At 46.1% G+C, this 15,334-nt stretch overlaps 1 protein-coding gene across 3 annotated transcripts in view; it reads left to right on the top strand.

Annotated features, from left to right (window-relative positions):
- Positions 1-15,334, top strand: part of hivep2a (HIVEP zinc finger 2a) — a 106,586-nt gene that overhangs the window by 74,219 nt on the left and 17,033 nt on the right. For 2 of the 3 annotated variants that reach the window (XM_010745328.3, XM_019259143.2), the window contains 3 exons: positions 11,799-11,873; positions 12,001-13,315; positions 13,448-15,330. In XM_010745328.3, coding sequence (XP_010743630.2) covers positions 12,325-13,315; positions 13,448-15,330 — 2,874 coding nt within the window. In that variant the 5' untranslated portion in view covers positions 11,799-11,873; positions 12,001-12,324. Of the gene's footprint in view, positions 1-11,660; positions 11,680-11,798; positions 11,874-12,000; positions 13,316-13,447; positions 15,331-15,334 lie in introns of those variants that run through there. The other variant, XM_027284106.1, reaches the window with a different exon arrangement.

Below are 15,334 nucleotides of genomic sequence, written 5' to 3' on the forward strand. Positions count from 1 at the left end.
TCTTTTTGGTTGAGTTGATGTTTGAGTTGGTCGTCTCGGTCTTTCCTCTCTCGAGAAACCACAGTCAAACCCACAGATCACCTACGGAAGCCCGAAGGGGACAGCATTTGCATTTTAGTGTGAAGAGAAATATGAATCTGTGGGAATGTGGAACATTGCGTTAAAAATGTTGTTTAAACTTGAGCTCATCTGGGAATTTAAGAAAGCAAACAGTCATCTGGAGACTCTTGATTCTTTCTCTGTCACGCAACATTTCACTCCTGCAAACCGTCGACTGTACAAAGCACCGACCTCGTATCCGTGATGTCACCTGTAGGTTTCCAAAGAGCCGTTGAACGTGGAGACTCTGACCATCGCCGTTTTGATAGTCCTGTCTAAGAATCCTAAAAATCTGCAAAGACGTCGATCATCAGCGGGCTGAGTGACGCCTGGTTGCTCAAATAAAGTCAATCAGAGCGTCCACGCTCTTAATCCTGCATAACTTTAAGTCTTAACATAATGTGAACAGGTGAGTTGTATATAAATTCACCCTCAGTACAGTTGTCATGAACGGGGAAATTAGCTACAGAGACCAAAACTGTTTTTTGTACCAGGCTGTAAACATGTTTATTTCTGCTGTGAAGTTGGACATTTGAACATGGGGACTTATGGAGACTGACTCACTTCTGGAGCCAGCCTCAAGTGGACGTTAGAGGAACTGCAGTTTTTGGTACTTCATCGTTGGCTTCAGTTCACCTCGTAGCTTGTTAAAACACAGATCACCTACGGAAGCCTGGAGGGGACAGTGTTTGCATTTGTGCATGAAGCTGTTGATGATTTAATGTGTCGGCTGCGATGCACAATAACAAGAACTCATTTTAAATTTTCGTAAACTTTCTCCATGATTTCCGGGTCGCGGAGTTTCTGCACTGAGATCGTCGAGGAACTTTAGGAACCGTCACCTTGAGATCCGGTTCTACCCTGAAAACTTTCATTGGATTTCAATTTAAAACAGAAATAGTGTCCCGGTGAATGTGAAGCGATAGATCATAAAGTTTGATTCTTCCCCTCTCCGTCACAGAGCAGCGATAAGTTTGGAGTATTTCCGTTGTGTAACCGAGGCTTTTATAACAGCGATTCAGCAGCAGCAGCAGCAGCAGCACTGTAACCTTGGCTCACCAAGAACTTCCTCCTCCCACACACACACACACACACACACACACACACACCCTCATCCTGTCTCAGCAAAGCTGCCTGTGCTGCCACCTCCCACACACATACTCTATTCAGGGCATGCACACACACACACAGATACACACACAGACACACACATATTTTTTCTGACAGAAATATCCAGTAGCATAATTGACTTCCTACCTGCTGTAAATCACTGTCTACTAGCTGTCTGCTCAAGTGTGTGTGTGTGTGGCAGTTCAGATTAAGTTCATTTTGATTCATCTCTCTTGGATTTAATTTCAGGAGGGGCCTTCTTCTTTCTGTCGTTGCCTCCTTCCTTGTTCTCGCTCAGACGTCCGGATTCGCAGCGACGCCTCGGCTTAACGGATGATTGACGGCGCCAAATTAAAACAAAACACGGTTGCTTTCGACACGAACAGTCGGCAATCTAATCCCTTGGATGACAAAGTAATGACGCTCTCTATGCGCAGAGCGCGCAGACTCCAGAGACATGAAATAATGAGTTTTAGGTGATGATATTTTTATTTCAGAAATGGATCTATTTCGAGTTCTGCTTCTGTGGCCAATCGTCGATCCGCGCTTGGATGTTTCGAGTGAAACTCGAGCCCTCGAACACGACGCTGTAACGCTAGAAGCAGCCACTCGTGATGAATCTTGTGGGCTTATCAGTTATTTGTTTATTTCTTAGTGCCTGCTCAATAAAACATGGCACGGTGGAATCATCTTGTGCAGGAAGCTTGTTGCCGAGTGACTACTCGCCAAAGCGACAACTCGGCAAAGCAGAAATTGGATGTAGCAGCTGTAACGCCCCCCCCACTCCTGCTGCTTTGGAGGCTGGTCAACCTCAGTAGACAACTGGTTGACAGTGGAGGGGTTGTCAGCTGACCAAGGAGCCCAACCCAGGCCAAAGACCCCCTCACTTGGACTCTATAAGATGGCCCATGTGCTTCCTTCTGCCCCTACAGCTTCCCCATCTGAAGTCAGTCCATGTTTCTGTCGTCCCTGGAGGTCGGAGCTGCTGCAAATCGCCGTAGTACCACATTCCCTGTTGTCGATTTGGCCTCGCTGGCAGTGTTTGGTCTCAGTCTGGTTGCGTTCACTGGGAAGCTGCTGAACCCAGTCCCATTGCACGCTTTCCCAGCTCCAATTCTGGTGCCACTCCCTGCCAGCATTCTCCACCCTCCACCCTCCTTGATGATGATGACGATGTGCTGTGCTCGCCCTGCCAACACAATGAGCTTGACACAAGAAAGCGGGACAGTAGTCATCAAATTCCATGAATTTAACTGATTTCAAATGCTGATATAATGGAGCCTTTACTTTAACTGTGCTTTAGCTTGGTGACAACGTTGCGTCTTCAAAGCATCTTGCAAATTTTGGCATCTTTCTCGTCACGGTGCCAAAACCAAGGAATCTTTAACAATGTTAAAATTCTGGTGCATTACCTTGATAAAAACAATATTCGGAGCCTAAATGGATTTTTGTCTGATGCAAAAGTATCAAATGAAGGAGAGGAGCTTTCAACAGTGCAACAGAGTCCTTGGGAGGCGGTTTGTCATGGAGGATTTTGAGGTTTTATTTTAAAGAGTGAGGTCCAACATTGGCACCTGACAGAATCGTCTTCAGTTTGGTTCTGTCCTACAACTCCTAAAATTAATTTAAAGTTGGATTTTAGTCCTAAATCTGGAGACGTCCTTCTTCCAGATAATTAGCCGAACTTGAACGTCGGTGCAGAGAGAATATAGCTCGAGCTTCACTGCTCTGGAGCGAGCCTTCTTGCAATGCAGTTCAAAACTCTCACAGGAAGGAAGGAAGGGAAAAAATCCATCGTAAAAGAGGACGAGAGGCTGATTTTTTGCACCCACAAGTGCAGAAAATAGACCAGAATTCAATGCAGCTCCAGTAAAAAAAAAAAAAGACAGGACGGGTTACGAGAAAGCATCTCTCTATTCTGACTGGAAGAGCTCTCTCTGTCCACCTACACATGTAACCCAGAGGTGACAGCAACCAGCTCAGGAGGTTATCAAAAAGCTCTCTGGGAAATGTAGGAAGTGAGTAACAGAAATAGAAGCAGAGGAGACGAGATGAAGGGAAACGGGAACGGAGAACGCGGCACATAAATTAAATAAATTAAATTACTGCAGTTTATCACGTTAAATGTAAAAGCGTTTGGTTTGAGAGGCATCTCGTCATCCCTCCTCGCAGAAGCTGAATCGGTGGGTAAATCCACATGAGTTCCCGTCCTGCAGAAATCTTCTTGCACACATGTCATGCTGGGAGCTTCCTGGTTAAACAGCAGCCTCCTGCTGCCGGCCCTCGGCTTTGCTGAAAGGGGACGGTAGGTGCTGTACAATAGAAAGTGAGAGCGATGTTAGCCAGCATGACTTTTTAATTATCAACACAAAGTTGCATAAAACTTTTACCTGGCCTGATGTAAGAAAGCAGGTATTGTGATATAACTGCTGAGCAAGTGTATTTTTATTTATAAAGCTGCTGGCGGGGGGCTGAAATTGGCCTGAAATTTTATTTGGACTGGCACCGGGACGGTCTTAAAATGTTTTAAATTTAACTTCGCAGCGACCTGTGGTCGGCCTGCCTGCGGTTTGCGCACACACACACACACACACACACTGTTGTTGTTCAGGATTATAATAAGATTATAATAATCCTGTCAAACTATAGAATCCAGATTGTGTTCACTTTTCTAGTTTTATTTGTTGATTTAAGTGTATTTTTACGGTTTTTATTTTATTATTTTATCAATATGTCACTTGTCTGAAATATCTGTATATAAAAATTCAATCAATATATCCATAAATCAATGACGTATTGAATGTGTGCAGACCTGCTGTCGCTGCCGCTTCAAACAGGTTTAGTTTGAGAGTTTTGTTGGGACAAAAGCAGAAAAATTGCATCAAAAATGTCAAGTGTGTGTGTGTGTGTGTGTGTGTGTGTGTGTGTGTGTGTGTGTGTGTGTGTGTGCTGTATTTAATTTAAACATTTTTTCTGTTTTAAAAAATCGCAGCTATGTTGCGGTTAAGATCAGGGACAGATTTTAGTTTTTTGGCAATTAAAAGTTTAATAAAAGTTTTATTTGCAGGTACGTGACGGACAGGAGCCGTGAAAGATTTAACGGGAGAGTTCGGGTATTCTGAAGTGGGGTTGTATGAGGTGCTGACCGTCAGTCATGTGGACAGTAGACGATGGTCAGCGCGCCCCCGGTTTGGAGGAGCAGGCTCAGATGCAGAGCTGCTGCAGCTGCAGGGTCAGCAGAAAAAAAACTTTTTTAGCCACCTAAAAAAGAAAAGGTTGAAATATTCTAAATTTGGAATATTTTCACTGCTTTACGTTGCTGACACAACACCCAGCCTGTCTTTGGCACTGACTGCAGAACTTTAATATTCCTACACATAAGCCAGATCAGACTGAAATCAAACTTCACATCTCGAAAGATTTCAAAACATGCCGCACGCTCTGATCCAAACAGCTGATCGGCTGCATAACACAGAGCACGGCACTGTGAGACTCTGATACAGAAGTTCTATCCTAAATATCCTAAACACACTTTATTGGATACTGATTCTTTGAGGTGAACCTGACCCTGTCCACACCAGTGCATAGCTCTGCTGTTATGCCGTCTACTGCAGGTAACACACTGACTATTGATAACTATCCTTTTAATTTCCACTTCGCTACATGAAGGACAACAGACGATCTAAAATCCTCGGCCGGGATGAGATCAGGTGAAGAGATCTGAATTACCATTAACTTACATCCAGAGATGGATGGAGGACAGTTATTCTGCCAGTAGATGGACCGACTCCCAGTGCACACTTAAACACACACACACCCTCTTCAGTCCAGCTTATTGTTCCAGTAACTTCTGTCTCCCTCCAGGTAAAACAAAGGTAGTGTTTTAATGGATGTGTGTGTGTGTGTGTGTGTGTGTGTGTGTGTGTGTGTGTGTGTGTGTGTGTGTGTGTGGTTTCGGTCCAGTTGAGGCCAAACAGAGCAGAGCCAAAAAACAAACAGAGTGCCAGCTGCCCTCCATCGCCCCCTCGCCTCGCCCTCCTCCTCCTCCTCCTCTCTGGCTGTACAAAGTGGTTAATCACTGAATGGAAACCATTAGTAACATGTTTAAATAATTTACACAGCGTCTGACCACCCAAAGTACCAGAACACTTCGCCTACCACTCAGAAATACGAACCCGGCCTTTGTGTGTGTATAATCCACGCATACATGCATTTGGTATATTTGTGTGTGTCTGTGTGTGTGTGTGTGTGTGTGTGTGTGTGTGGAGCAGTAACCTGATATCAGCTGGCACGGCTCTCATCCTCAGCGGCTAAGTCCCATTTCGAGACACACTGATACCTCACCTGACTCCTCAGGCCTCCTTAAGGTCTTTGTTTCCTAATCTTATTCCTGTTGTCGTCTCCTCGTTCACTCTCCTGCGTCCTTATTCCCTCTGTTGTCTCTGTCTGCTCGGTTGTGTCCTTGTCTCCTTTGTTCGTTCTTTGTTTCCTCGTCTCTGTACACTCCAAGTCTCTTTTCCTGCATCCTTATTCCCTCACCTGAGTCCTTTATCGCTACTCTGTTGTGCTCTTGTTCCCTACTTTGTAACCTTCCTTTGGTCTTTGTTTCCTCGTCTTATTCCTCTTTTAGTTTCCTCATTCACTCTCCTGAGTCCTTAATCCCTTTTCTTTATCCTTACTCTGTCCTGCCCTTGTTCCATTTGGTTGTTTTAGTCCCTTTGTTGCATCCTTCTATCCTCTTTCCTGTTCCTGCATCCTTATTCCCTCACCTAAGTCCTTTATCGCTACTCTGTTGTGGTCTTGTTCCCTACTTTGTATCCTTCCTTTGGTCTTTGTTTCCTCGTCTTATTCCTCTTTTAGTTTCCTCATTCACTCTCCTGAGTCCTTAATCCCTTTCCTTTATCCTTACTCTGTCCTGTCCTTGTTCCATTTGGTTGTTTTTTGTTTCCTCACATCATTACTGTTTTAGTCCCTTTGTTGCATCCTTATATCCTTCCTTTGGTCTTCCTCATCTCGTTCCTGTTTTTGTCTCTTTCTTGTTACTTGATTCCTAATTTGTGTCCTTGTATCCTTGTATCCCAAGTCTGTACAGAGTTGTATCTTTTTTGTTTCCTCATCTCTTTCCTGTTCCTGCATCCTTATTCCCTCACCTGAGTCCTTTATCGCTACTCTGTTGTGCTCTTGTTCCATTTGGTTGTTCTTTGTTTCCTCATCTCGTTCCTGTTTTTAGTCTCCTTCTTGTTGCTTGATTCCTAATTTGTATCCTTGTATCCCTTCTTGGGTTTTTGTGTGGTCGTCTCCTCCCTGTTAGTCTCCTCGTTCCCTCACCTGAGTCCTTTATTCTTACTCTGTTGTGCCCTCTGTTTGTTCTCTGTTTCCTGATCTCTGCCCGGTCCAGCTCTCTTTGTTGTGCCCTCGTTCCCTCATTTGCACCCTTCTTTCTTAACCTCTCCATCTTTTTTCTTTCTCACCTTTGTTTTTCGCCTCTCCTCTGTTGTTTCCTTGTCCCCTCATTTGTATTCTTCCTCCTGTTCTTTTGTTTTTTTTTTATTCTCTCCTTGCTCTGCTTTTAACCTCCTTGTTCTCTCTCCTGAATTTATCTGCTGCCTTCTCCTTTTTTTATGCCGTCCCCTTTACTCCCTCATCTGTACCCTTCCTCGGCTCTGTGTTCTCGTACTTGACCTCGTCTTGTTCAGCTCTTGTTAGTTTTATATTGTTTCTCTTTCTTTTGCTCCTGTTATCTCTTCCCATGGTGCCGTTCCTTCACCGATATCACAACTTTCTTTTTCATTGTTCCCTCTTCTCCGTCCTTTGTTCTGTCCTCTGCACCCTTGCTCTCTCTTCTTGTACACTTGTTCCCTTCTCTGTGATGTATTTTCTCTTATTTTCATTTCCTCTCCTGGCTTTAATTGTTTCCTGGCTCGTGTTGTTGTTCCTTATTTCCTCCTGTATGTCCTTCCGCTGCATTATTTACCTTTTCGGCTTCATGCAGTGTTCCCTGCTCTATTCCCTCGTGTCCTCCCCTCCTTTCACCGCACCGTCTCCTTATTTATGTCCTCATTTTTCCCCTGTATCAATCTTTCCTGCTCTCTCTCTCTCTCTCTCTTTGTTTCCTGTATCGTTTTCCCCGTCTACAGTATCAAATATGAAACATTAATCCCACGCAGCTGACCCGTTGTTTATTTGTGTTCTGCTTATGTTTTTATGAATAGAAATATATTATGCTGCATATGCAAAAGGGTGACAGACAGGTCACAGACAAACACACACACACACACACACACACACACACACACACACACAAGCAAAGATATTTCCTCCCTGTTTTTGTGTCACAGGAATTTCAACCATTCCAGTTGGTATGTGGCACCCTGGTGGGCCAATTTAAGAATAACTAGCTCCCACACAAACACACACACACACACACACACACACACACACACATACACACAGTTATACCAGAAGCCAGCTCTGCCCTCGTCTGGGTCTTTCAGTAAAAGTAAATGAGAGGCTTATCTGCTGAATATCTGAACAAGACACTGTAGGAGAGGGATTATTGGTGTGTGTGTGTGCATGTGTGCATGTGTGTGTGTGTGTCCGCACACGAGAGGGATGAATGCATCGCAAACCCCGAACTGAAACACACACTCAAACACACACACACACACATGCTGATAATGATACAAGGAGGGAAGCGGGGAGGGGGGGGGTCGGGGATTTGCACAAATGTTGATCTATTATCTCGTTTTGGCAACATTATTCCTGACTGTCATTCCAATGAAGCCGGATGGAGTGAAGTGAAAGAGAGAGAGAGAGAGAGAGAGAGAGAGAGAGAGAGAGGCCCTCAGGATTGAACAGCTTCCCACACACTTCACAGAGAACCACACACACACACACACACACACACACACACACACTCAGCCTTCTGTTCTTACTGCACGGTTAGTGCCCACACAGCCTTCATACCTCCCGGGGGTTTGTGGAGTATGTGTTAGTATGTGCGTGTACATACCTGCATGCACCTCAGTTCTCCTGAATCTCTCATTGGGTATCGACTCGTTTACGAGGTTTCGCTGCTGAACATCTGTCTAGTCGAGCGGGGGGAGGTCCGAAAAAAATAAATAAATGTGGGTTACTGAGACACGGTGGAGATATCGTTTCAGAAAGACCACGATAGGACAAACCACACAAAGTTGATCCAGCTGAGTCTGAAGAAGATTTTACTGCCCAACAAACTAAAAGTCAAGTCCTTTCTGTGTGTTTGCTGCACTTTAGATAATCTGTAATCTGTCTACTTACTCTTTGATCATATAGTTCCTAACTAACATAGTTTTTGTGTCAGGTATGTTTTATCAAAGAACGATTTCAAGATGTAAGACATGAGAACGCGATCAGCAAACAGTGCATTTCGTCAGTTTTTGATGGTATTTCATCTTGGCTTCGAGTTCTCGTACAGCTGCTTGTATTGTGCCAAACATTTGAGGTCTTTGGCTTCTTTTATTTATCTTTTATTAACTTTTGTTTGCATTTCTCAGAGTAAAGTTGGGTTTTTACTTGACGCAAAGGGTTAACGGCAATCCCCCTGTAGATCCCGACAGCTTCTGATTTATAGTTCTATGCTGGATCGCGACCGTAGATAGCATCGCCACAACACAAGAGGGATGTCCTGTTGGTTTAATCATATACTGCACAATAATCCGGTTCAGATTCTTTGTGATACAGAGACACGGAACAGAAAGACTTTATTAAGGAGGCACACTCCAGCTATGGCATGGGGCTTGGGCATGTATCTGCATAGGCTCCGAAGCCCCTAATACTCCTGAAAACCCCCATGTTTGGTTTGAGCGGTCGGATCGCAGCTCCTCGTTATTGTTTCTATGCGACCGCGTCATTGTTTAGAACAGTCTGCTTGTGATTGGATAACTCAGGACACGTTACAGTGCTCGGATCTCACTGAATTCTGCCCACACATCAACACAAAAACTTAGATCAGATGTGATATTCTAAGAAAAGCATGCAGTGGGTATAAAACATCACCCAGATCTATTTCCATGTCTATGAAAGCTGAGCTGATCTCTGCTCCTTTATGTTAAGTAACTCTGGTTATTTAAAGCATTCTGATAAATCACTTTGTGCGAGTGTTTGAGTGTGCGCACCTTACTATTTTTACCTCTGAGTGTAGCCTCTGTATGCGCCTTGTTCTGACCTACCTACAACTCGGGTGTCTCGTCATGCCCTTTGCCAGCCTACACACAAACACAAACACACACACACAACTGGTACGCACACTTCCCACGCTCATACACACACACACACACACACACACACACACACACACACACCAATAGCTATGTCTCTCCTACGCACAGGAACTGGGGCAGGTTGTGTCGGTGCATGTATGAATAAAGCTTTATGTAAGCCATTCACTACATGCTCCCACTCACTCTGCAGACTGCGACCATTCAACACTTTCATTACAAAAGCAGTCACCTTACATAAGGTTAAACTGGAGTTTGAATAAGAATAATCAGCATGGGGCGGCGCTTAGCTCAGTTGGTAGAGCAGCCGCCCCATGTGCGAAGGCTCGGTCCTTGCTCCGGAAGTCCAGGGTTTGAATCGGAGAAGGCTGAAAAAATCAGCATGCTTTAAGGTCAAACTCGCTGCTGGGTTATTATGGATTAAGTGTTTGAATTTTGAGAACTTCCGGATGGGATGTTTTGTGTTGGTTCCCAACCTGACGTTGGGTGTCCCTTGGGTTGGGTTCCCCAATGGTTCCCAACCTGGGGGGGGGGTCCAAACTCCGCCAGAGGTCACCAAAGCTTCATGGTCTCGGAAAAACCAAGAGAAACCAAAAACTAAAATCTTCTTGTTACAGCAATCTGGATCAGATCTCGACATACCGAGGATGTTGATGTGTTTTTTGGGTTTATCTCCCGGGTGTGACATTTGTTCCTGTGGGTAAAGGTGAAACAGTTTAAGTCATAAAAACTAACATGTTGTAACACTAAACGTGACCTTAATCCCGTCTTAATTTACCTCGGCCTCATTCTGAACACTAATCTGCTCCCTGCCTTCGTATGTTCCAGCTACTGTACCTTAACTTCCTCTTCGGTTTACATTCAATGCGTGTTACAGGTGTTATATGACACATAAGCCATGACGCCACGATACTGATGATGTTTCACCCTGAAGGGAAGATTGCCACACAAACAGTATCATTAGTACTAACGTTATCTCCGAGTCATACGAGCTATCGACCAACCATTGAGCATCTTCTTGGGTTGATGCTGCCCAAACTGGATACCCATTGTTTCTAATAGAAGAGTCAGTCCTTTGGGTTTCAGACAGCATTCTTCCACTCTTAACACCATGGAAAACATTAAAATATGACCCAGGTCTGAGCTTATGTTTCTGGTCTGTGTTTGTGTGTGTGTGTGTGTGTGTGTGTGTGTGTGTGTGTGTGTGTGTGTGTGTGTGTGTGTGCATAGGGGGGCCTGCATGTGAAAAACACAAGGTAGCCCAAAGTTAACATTCCTGCTGCTAAGAATACAGCATGTTTTCCTCAAGTGCTATTTATAGATCTCACGTTGGGCCCCCAGACACACACGTCATTGAGCCCTGCTTACCAGCACCAAGGCCACAATGTGTGTGTGTGTGTGTGTGTGTGTGTGTGTGTATAGATGTGAATGTGTCGCAATCAGTGTGCGGGGGAGGTTGTTTAAACCCTGAGATGAGAAAATACAAAGCAAAACTGCAACTTCAGCAGGCGTTCATGTGTGTGTATGTGCGTGTGTGTGCGTGTGTGTGTGTGTGCGTGTGTGTGTGTGTGTGTGTGTGTGTGTGTGTGTGTGTGCTATGCGGCTCTGTGCTTCTTCTTCTGTCAGGTGTTGGTGTGGTTAAGAAACGTTAAACAACGGAAACACACACATATACACAGTGTCTACTGCAGTGTTTGCAGTGCAGTTGCAATGCCTCCTAGTACTGTATCTGTATCTGTGTGTGTGTGTTGCCTTGTTTGCTTTGTGAACGAGTACATACCAAGTTAGATCAAACTATGACAGCCCAGAGAGGAAGGAAAGGTGCTAGCGCTGATGGCTGCTCTTTCGACTTGGCCTTTTTGGACGCCTACACACATTATGACACTCCGACGTCACTTCCACAGCGCTATTTATAAGCCTTTGTGTCTTTTTAGGAACAGCGTGGGTTTGCATTGCATCGGTGACTCATTGAGTGGAAGGAGGAGGGAGGACAGGAGGGAGGGAGGAGGAGGAAGGGGTGGAGAAGGCAAAAAGCACAGATGGATTGCAGTGTGAAGAAACTAACTGAGCAATCATTGACATTTACTTTAGCACATCAGGCATGTACTTGACAACTGCTCTGTACAACAACGGTTTTGTGTCGCTCTTAGTCGCCAAAATGTTACATCTTACTGTCAATGACTTCAAGGTTTCAACACAAAACCAACACAGGGTAAGAGAGAGCTGTCAGGCTGTAGGTGAAACTATCATCTGTGCCAACAGTGAGCTTTGGTTTGTATTAATGGATCATTTTGGATTACAATACTAATTAGATCTTTTGTTTTGCCGCAGGTCTTTTGTTGAGAGAACTGGATGACTTTTGAAGCTACAGAAAGAGGATCTACAAGCACTTTCCCCCAAAGAAAAGTTAGTATTTACCCTTTGAAAATATTCAGTATGTTGATGACCTTGATTTGCTCGCGTTAACAAACACACTGCTGGCTTAAAATGTGCTCCAAACATGTTTCTTCTTTTTTGTACGTGTCCTCTCCAGATCACTCAAGGATTCTTCTGCCTTTAGATGAACTGGACAGAAAAACAACGCACGTGTTTACAAAATGGCAAAAGTAGAGAAACATTTCTGCTCCCCTTTTATTTCCACTTCCTAATTCCTGTTTCCAGCCCGGCTTCACAATCAGTCTATTTCAGCAATGGACGGGTACTTCCTGCTTCTGTGAACTTGTCGGCAGCCCTCAAAGGTTCAGCTATCATGCCTGGTAGTTTTGGGACCTTGTAACCCTCCAGAACCTCCCAACTCCCCCCCCATCCCCCCCCCCGTCTCCTAACCTCTTCTAACCCACAGAAGAGTTTCACGAAAATGGAGGCCCGTGAATTAGCTGCCGCTGGGCAGAAATGCTCTAGTAAGGAACCATTGAAGGAGAAGACGCCTCTGCAACGAAAGTGGGCATCCGAGCCCTCTGCAACCACCAAACGAAGCACTTTTGCTGACCCAGAGGCAAAACATCGTGAGAGTTTGCCATGTGGTGCCACCGGGGGATCAGCACCCCAGCAGAAGTACGCATTTACAGGGAATTCTGGAAAGCTGCTATCTGGACCCTCTGCAGTTGGGGCCATAGGAGGCCCACCATCTCAAGACCCCCAAGGGCCCTTTGCGCAGGGGTTCCAAAGGGGATACTCCTACCAGCTGGGTCAGCCGTACCCTCAGCACCCCCAAACTGAGCGCTTCCTCTCAGGAGCCAAACCTCAGCCAGGTCTAGAGCCTCACGCCTGGCCTTTTGCTGGCCAGTTGCCCTCGGATGATCTGTACCCTGTAGGACACCCGGGGCACACTCATCCTCATGGGGCTGGGGCAGGGAGGTTTCCTCGCCAGAAATCTCCTAGTTTACCAAGCTCTTTCGGACAATATTCTCAATCAGGCCCTGAGCCTGGAGAGGAGGGCTACAGCAAAAAAGAGCAGAAGCCGAAAAAGCCTGGTAAGTACATCTGTCACTACTGTGGCCGAGCTTGCGCCAAGCCCAGCGTCCTGAAGAAGCACATCCGCTCACATACCGGAGAGAGGCCATATCCTTGTGTACCCTGTGGCTTTTCTTTCAAAACCAAGAGCAACCTTTACAAGCATCGCAAGTCCCATGCTCATGCCATCAAGGCTGGACTCGTACCATTTTCAGAGCTAGCTGTGGCTCGCAGTGGGGACATGGACCAGGCATCCCCAGTGGGCGAGGCTGAGGTCCATTCGGATGGAGAGCAGAGTACCGACACAGATGAGGAAGGAGTGGATGGCTCCACCATGCTGACGGACAAAGACAGCCCTATCCCACAGATCTCCTTTGAAGCTGACAAGAATACAGGTAATTTTCCAAAGATCTCTGTCTATAAAAACCTAAAAGATAAATGATAAATGTGTATTTTTCTTTAGAACTCGTCTTTGCTCTAAATTATACTCAATCCTTTGCTCTATCATGCACCATGCTTTGTTGTAGGTGGTGTGGAACCAGCATATGCAGACTCAGCTGAAGAGCTGCCCATGGGGTCGATGAAAGTGCCTATCCTTATTGTCCCCAAACCTGGGGGAGTCCCCTCCACGGGGATGGAATGCCCACCATTTCAGGACATAAAGGGATCCCACCACATGTTGGCATCGCAGGTTGGCGGAAGGGCACATTCGCTGGATGAGTCCCCCACCATCAAACAACGTTTGGCCCTGAGGCTAAATGAGAAAAAGGGCCAGGACTCTGACCCTGCCATGTCCCAGTCCTTGAACCTCCTTAGTCCTCACAGCAAAGGCAGCACAGACTCTGGCTACTTTTCACGCTCTGAGAGTGCAGAACAGCAGATCAGCCCTCCGAATACTAATGTCAAGACGTACGAAGAGATTATGTTTGGTCGGACTTGGTACTACCGACCCAACTCCAGATCCAGACAGTCTATAACAGTGGCAATGGCAGGGGCAGATCCCAGCAGCCTGGCCAGCTTAAAGCAATCAGGTGCTATTCTGGACATGGGGAAGATAGCTGAGGATCATATCTGTTTCAGAGGGGATGTAGGAGTCTCTGGAGATCCTAAGCAGTATCCAACAGGACCCTGTCAAAGCAGTACAGGGCTTCTGGAGCCTCCGTCAGATTCTGGACCCCTTATTAGGAGTAACTCAATGCCAACATCCTCACCTCCTAACCTTAGTGTCCCACCAGGGATACGAGGCAGCCACTCCTTCGATGAGATGATGACGTCAGATGATGTGTTTTACCCACCTCGGAGACTCAGAAGACAAGCTGCATTCGAACATTCAGCCAATGAAGCCCATGTAGGAGAGGCTGAGGGCTATGGACACATGCCCAAGAATGTAGCTTCATCTATGGGTATGAAGATGGGGGAGCGCAGCCCAGGAGTCCCAGAGCATATTGCCTATAGCCCTTACGGTACTAAAGTTAGCATGTCAGAAATAGCCACAAGAAAAAGGAGGAAAGAGAAGAGTGTTGGGGATGAGGAAGACAGTCCTGGACACTGCGACAGTAGCTGTAGTGGTTCAGTGGAGATGATAGGGGATTATGAGTTTAAACAAAGTAGTCTTGATGGGTCGAGAGCCACCCCAACAGGAAAGGGCTCTCTTCATAGCGCTCATAGCCAGTCTGACAGCTTTGATACCTGTGCCAGCATGTGCTCTGAGGACATTGCACTGTTTCCTGACTCTGAGGGCAGGAAGGCAGTCGGGAATGTCATCTCAGTCATCCAGCACACCAACTCCCTCAGCCGGCCAAATTCCTTTGAGAAGTCAGAGTCCTTTGAGCAGCTAGGATATCATCCCTCAGATAAAGCTCCATCTAGCCAGTACTCTGAACAGTCGGACACAGAGATCTTTGAAGATGCTCTGAGTCCTGAATCTGCCCTACTGAGGACAGAGAGCATGGAGCAGCAGCTGCAAAGTGACAGTGACCTGGCCTCCCTCTCATCTTCATCAGCAGCAGCCTCACCCGGCCAGCCTTATCACATCCCACACAAACTAGTCCGACAACCCAACATCCAAGTTCCTGAGATCAGGGTGACGGAGGAGCCGGACAAGCCTGAGCAAGACACGGAAGCTGCAATGACCAAGGAACCGGAGAAGCAGCAACAACACGTGGAGGAGTTCCAGCTGCCACAGAGGAGTGACACACTCTCCCAGATGCCATCGGAAAAGCTCCCACCCAAGAAGAAGAGGTTGCGCCTGGCTGATATGGAGCACTCATCTGGCGAATCAAGCTTTGAATCGACCTGCACTAGCCTTTCTCGCAGCCCCAGTCAGGAGAGCAACCTGTCCCACTCCTCTTCCTTCTCCATGTCCTTTGACCGAGATGAAGGCCTCAAGTCTGGCTCGCCCACCAAACAGGTAC

The sequence above is a fragment of the Larimichthys crocea genome, chromosome XI (assembly GCF_000972845.2).
Source record: "Larimichthys crocea isolate SSNF chromosome XI, L_crocea_2.0, whole genome shotgun sequence".
Classification (NCBI taxonomy): domain Eukaryota; kingdom Metazoa; phylum Chordata; class Actinopteri; family Sciaenidae; genus Larimichthys; species Larimichthys crocea.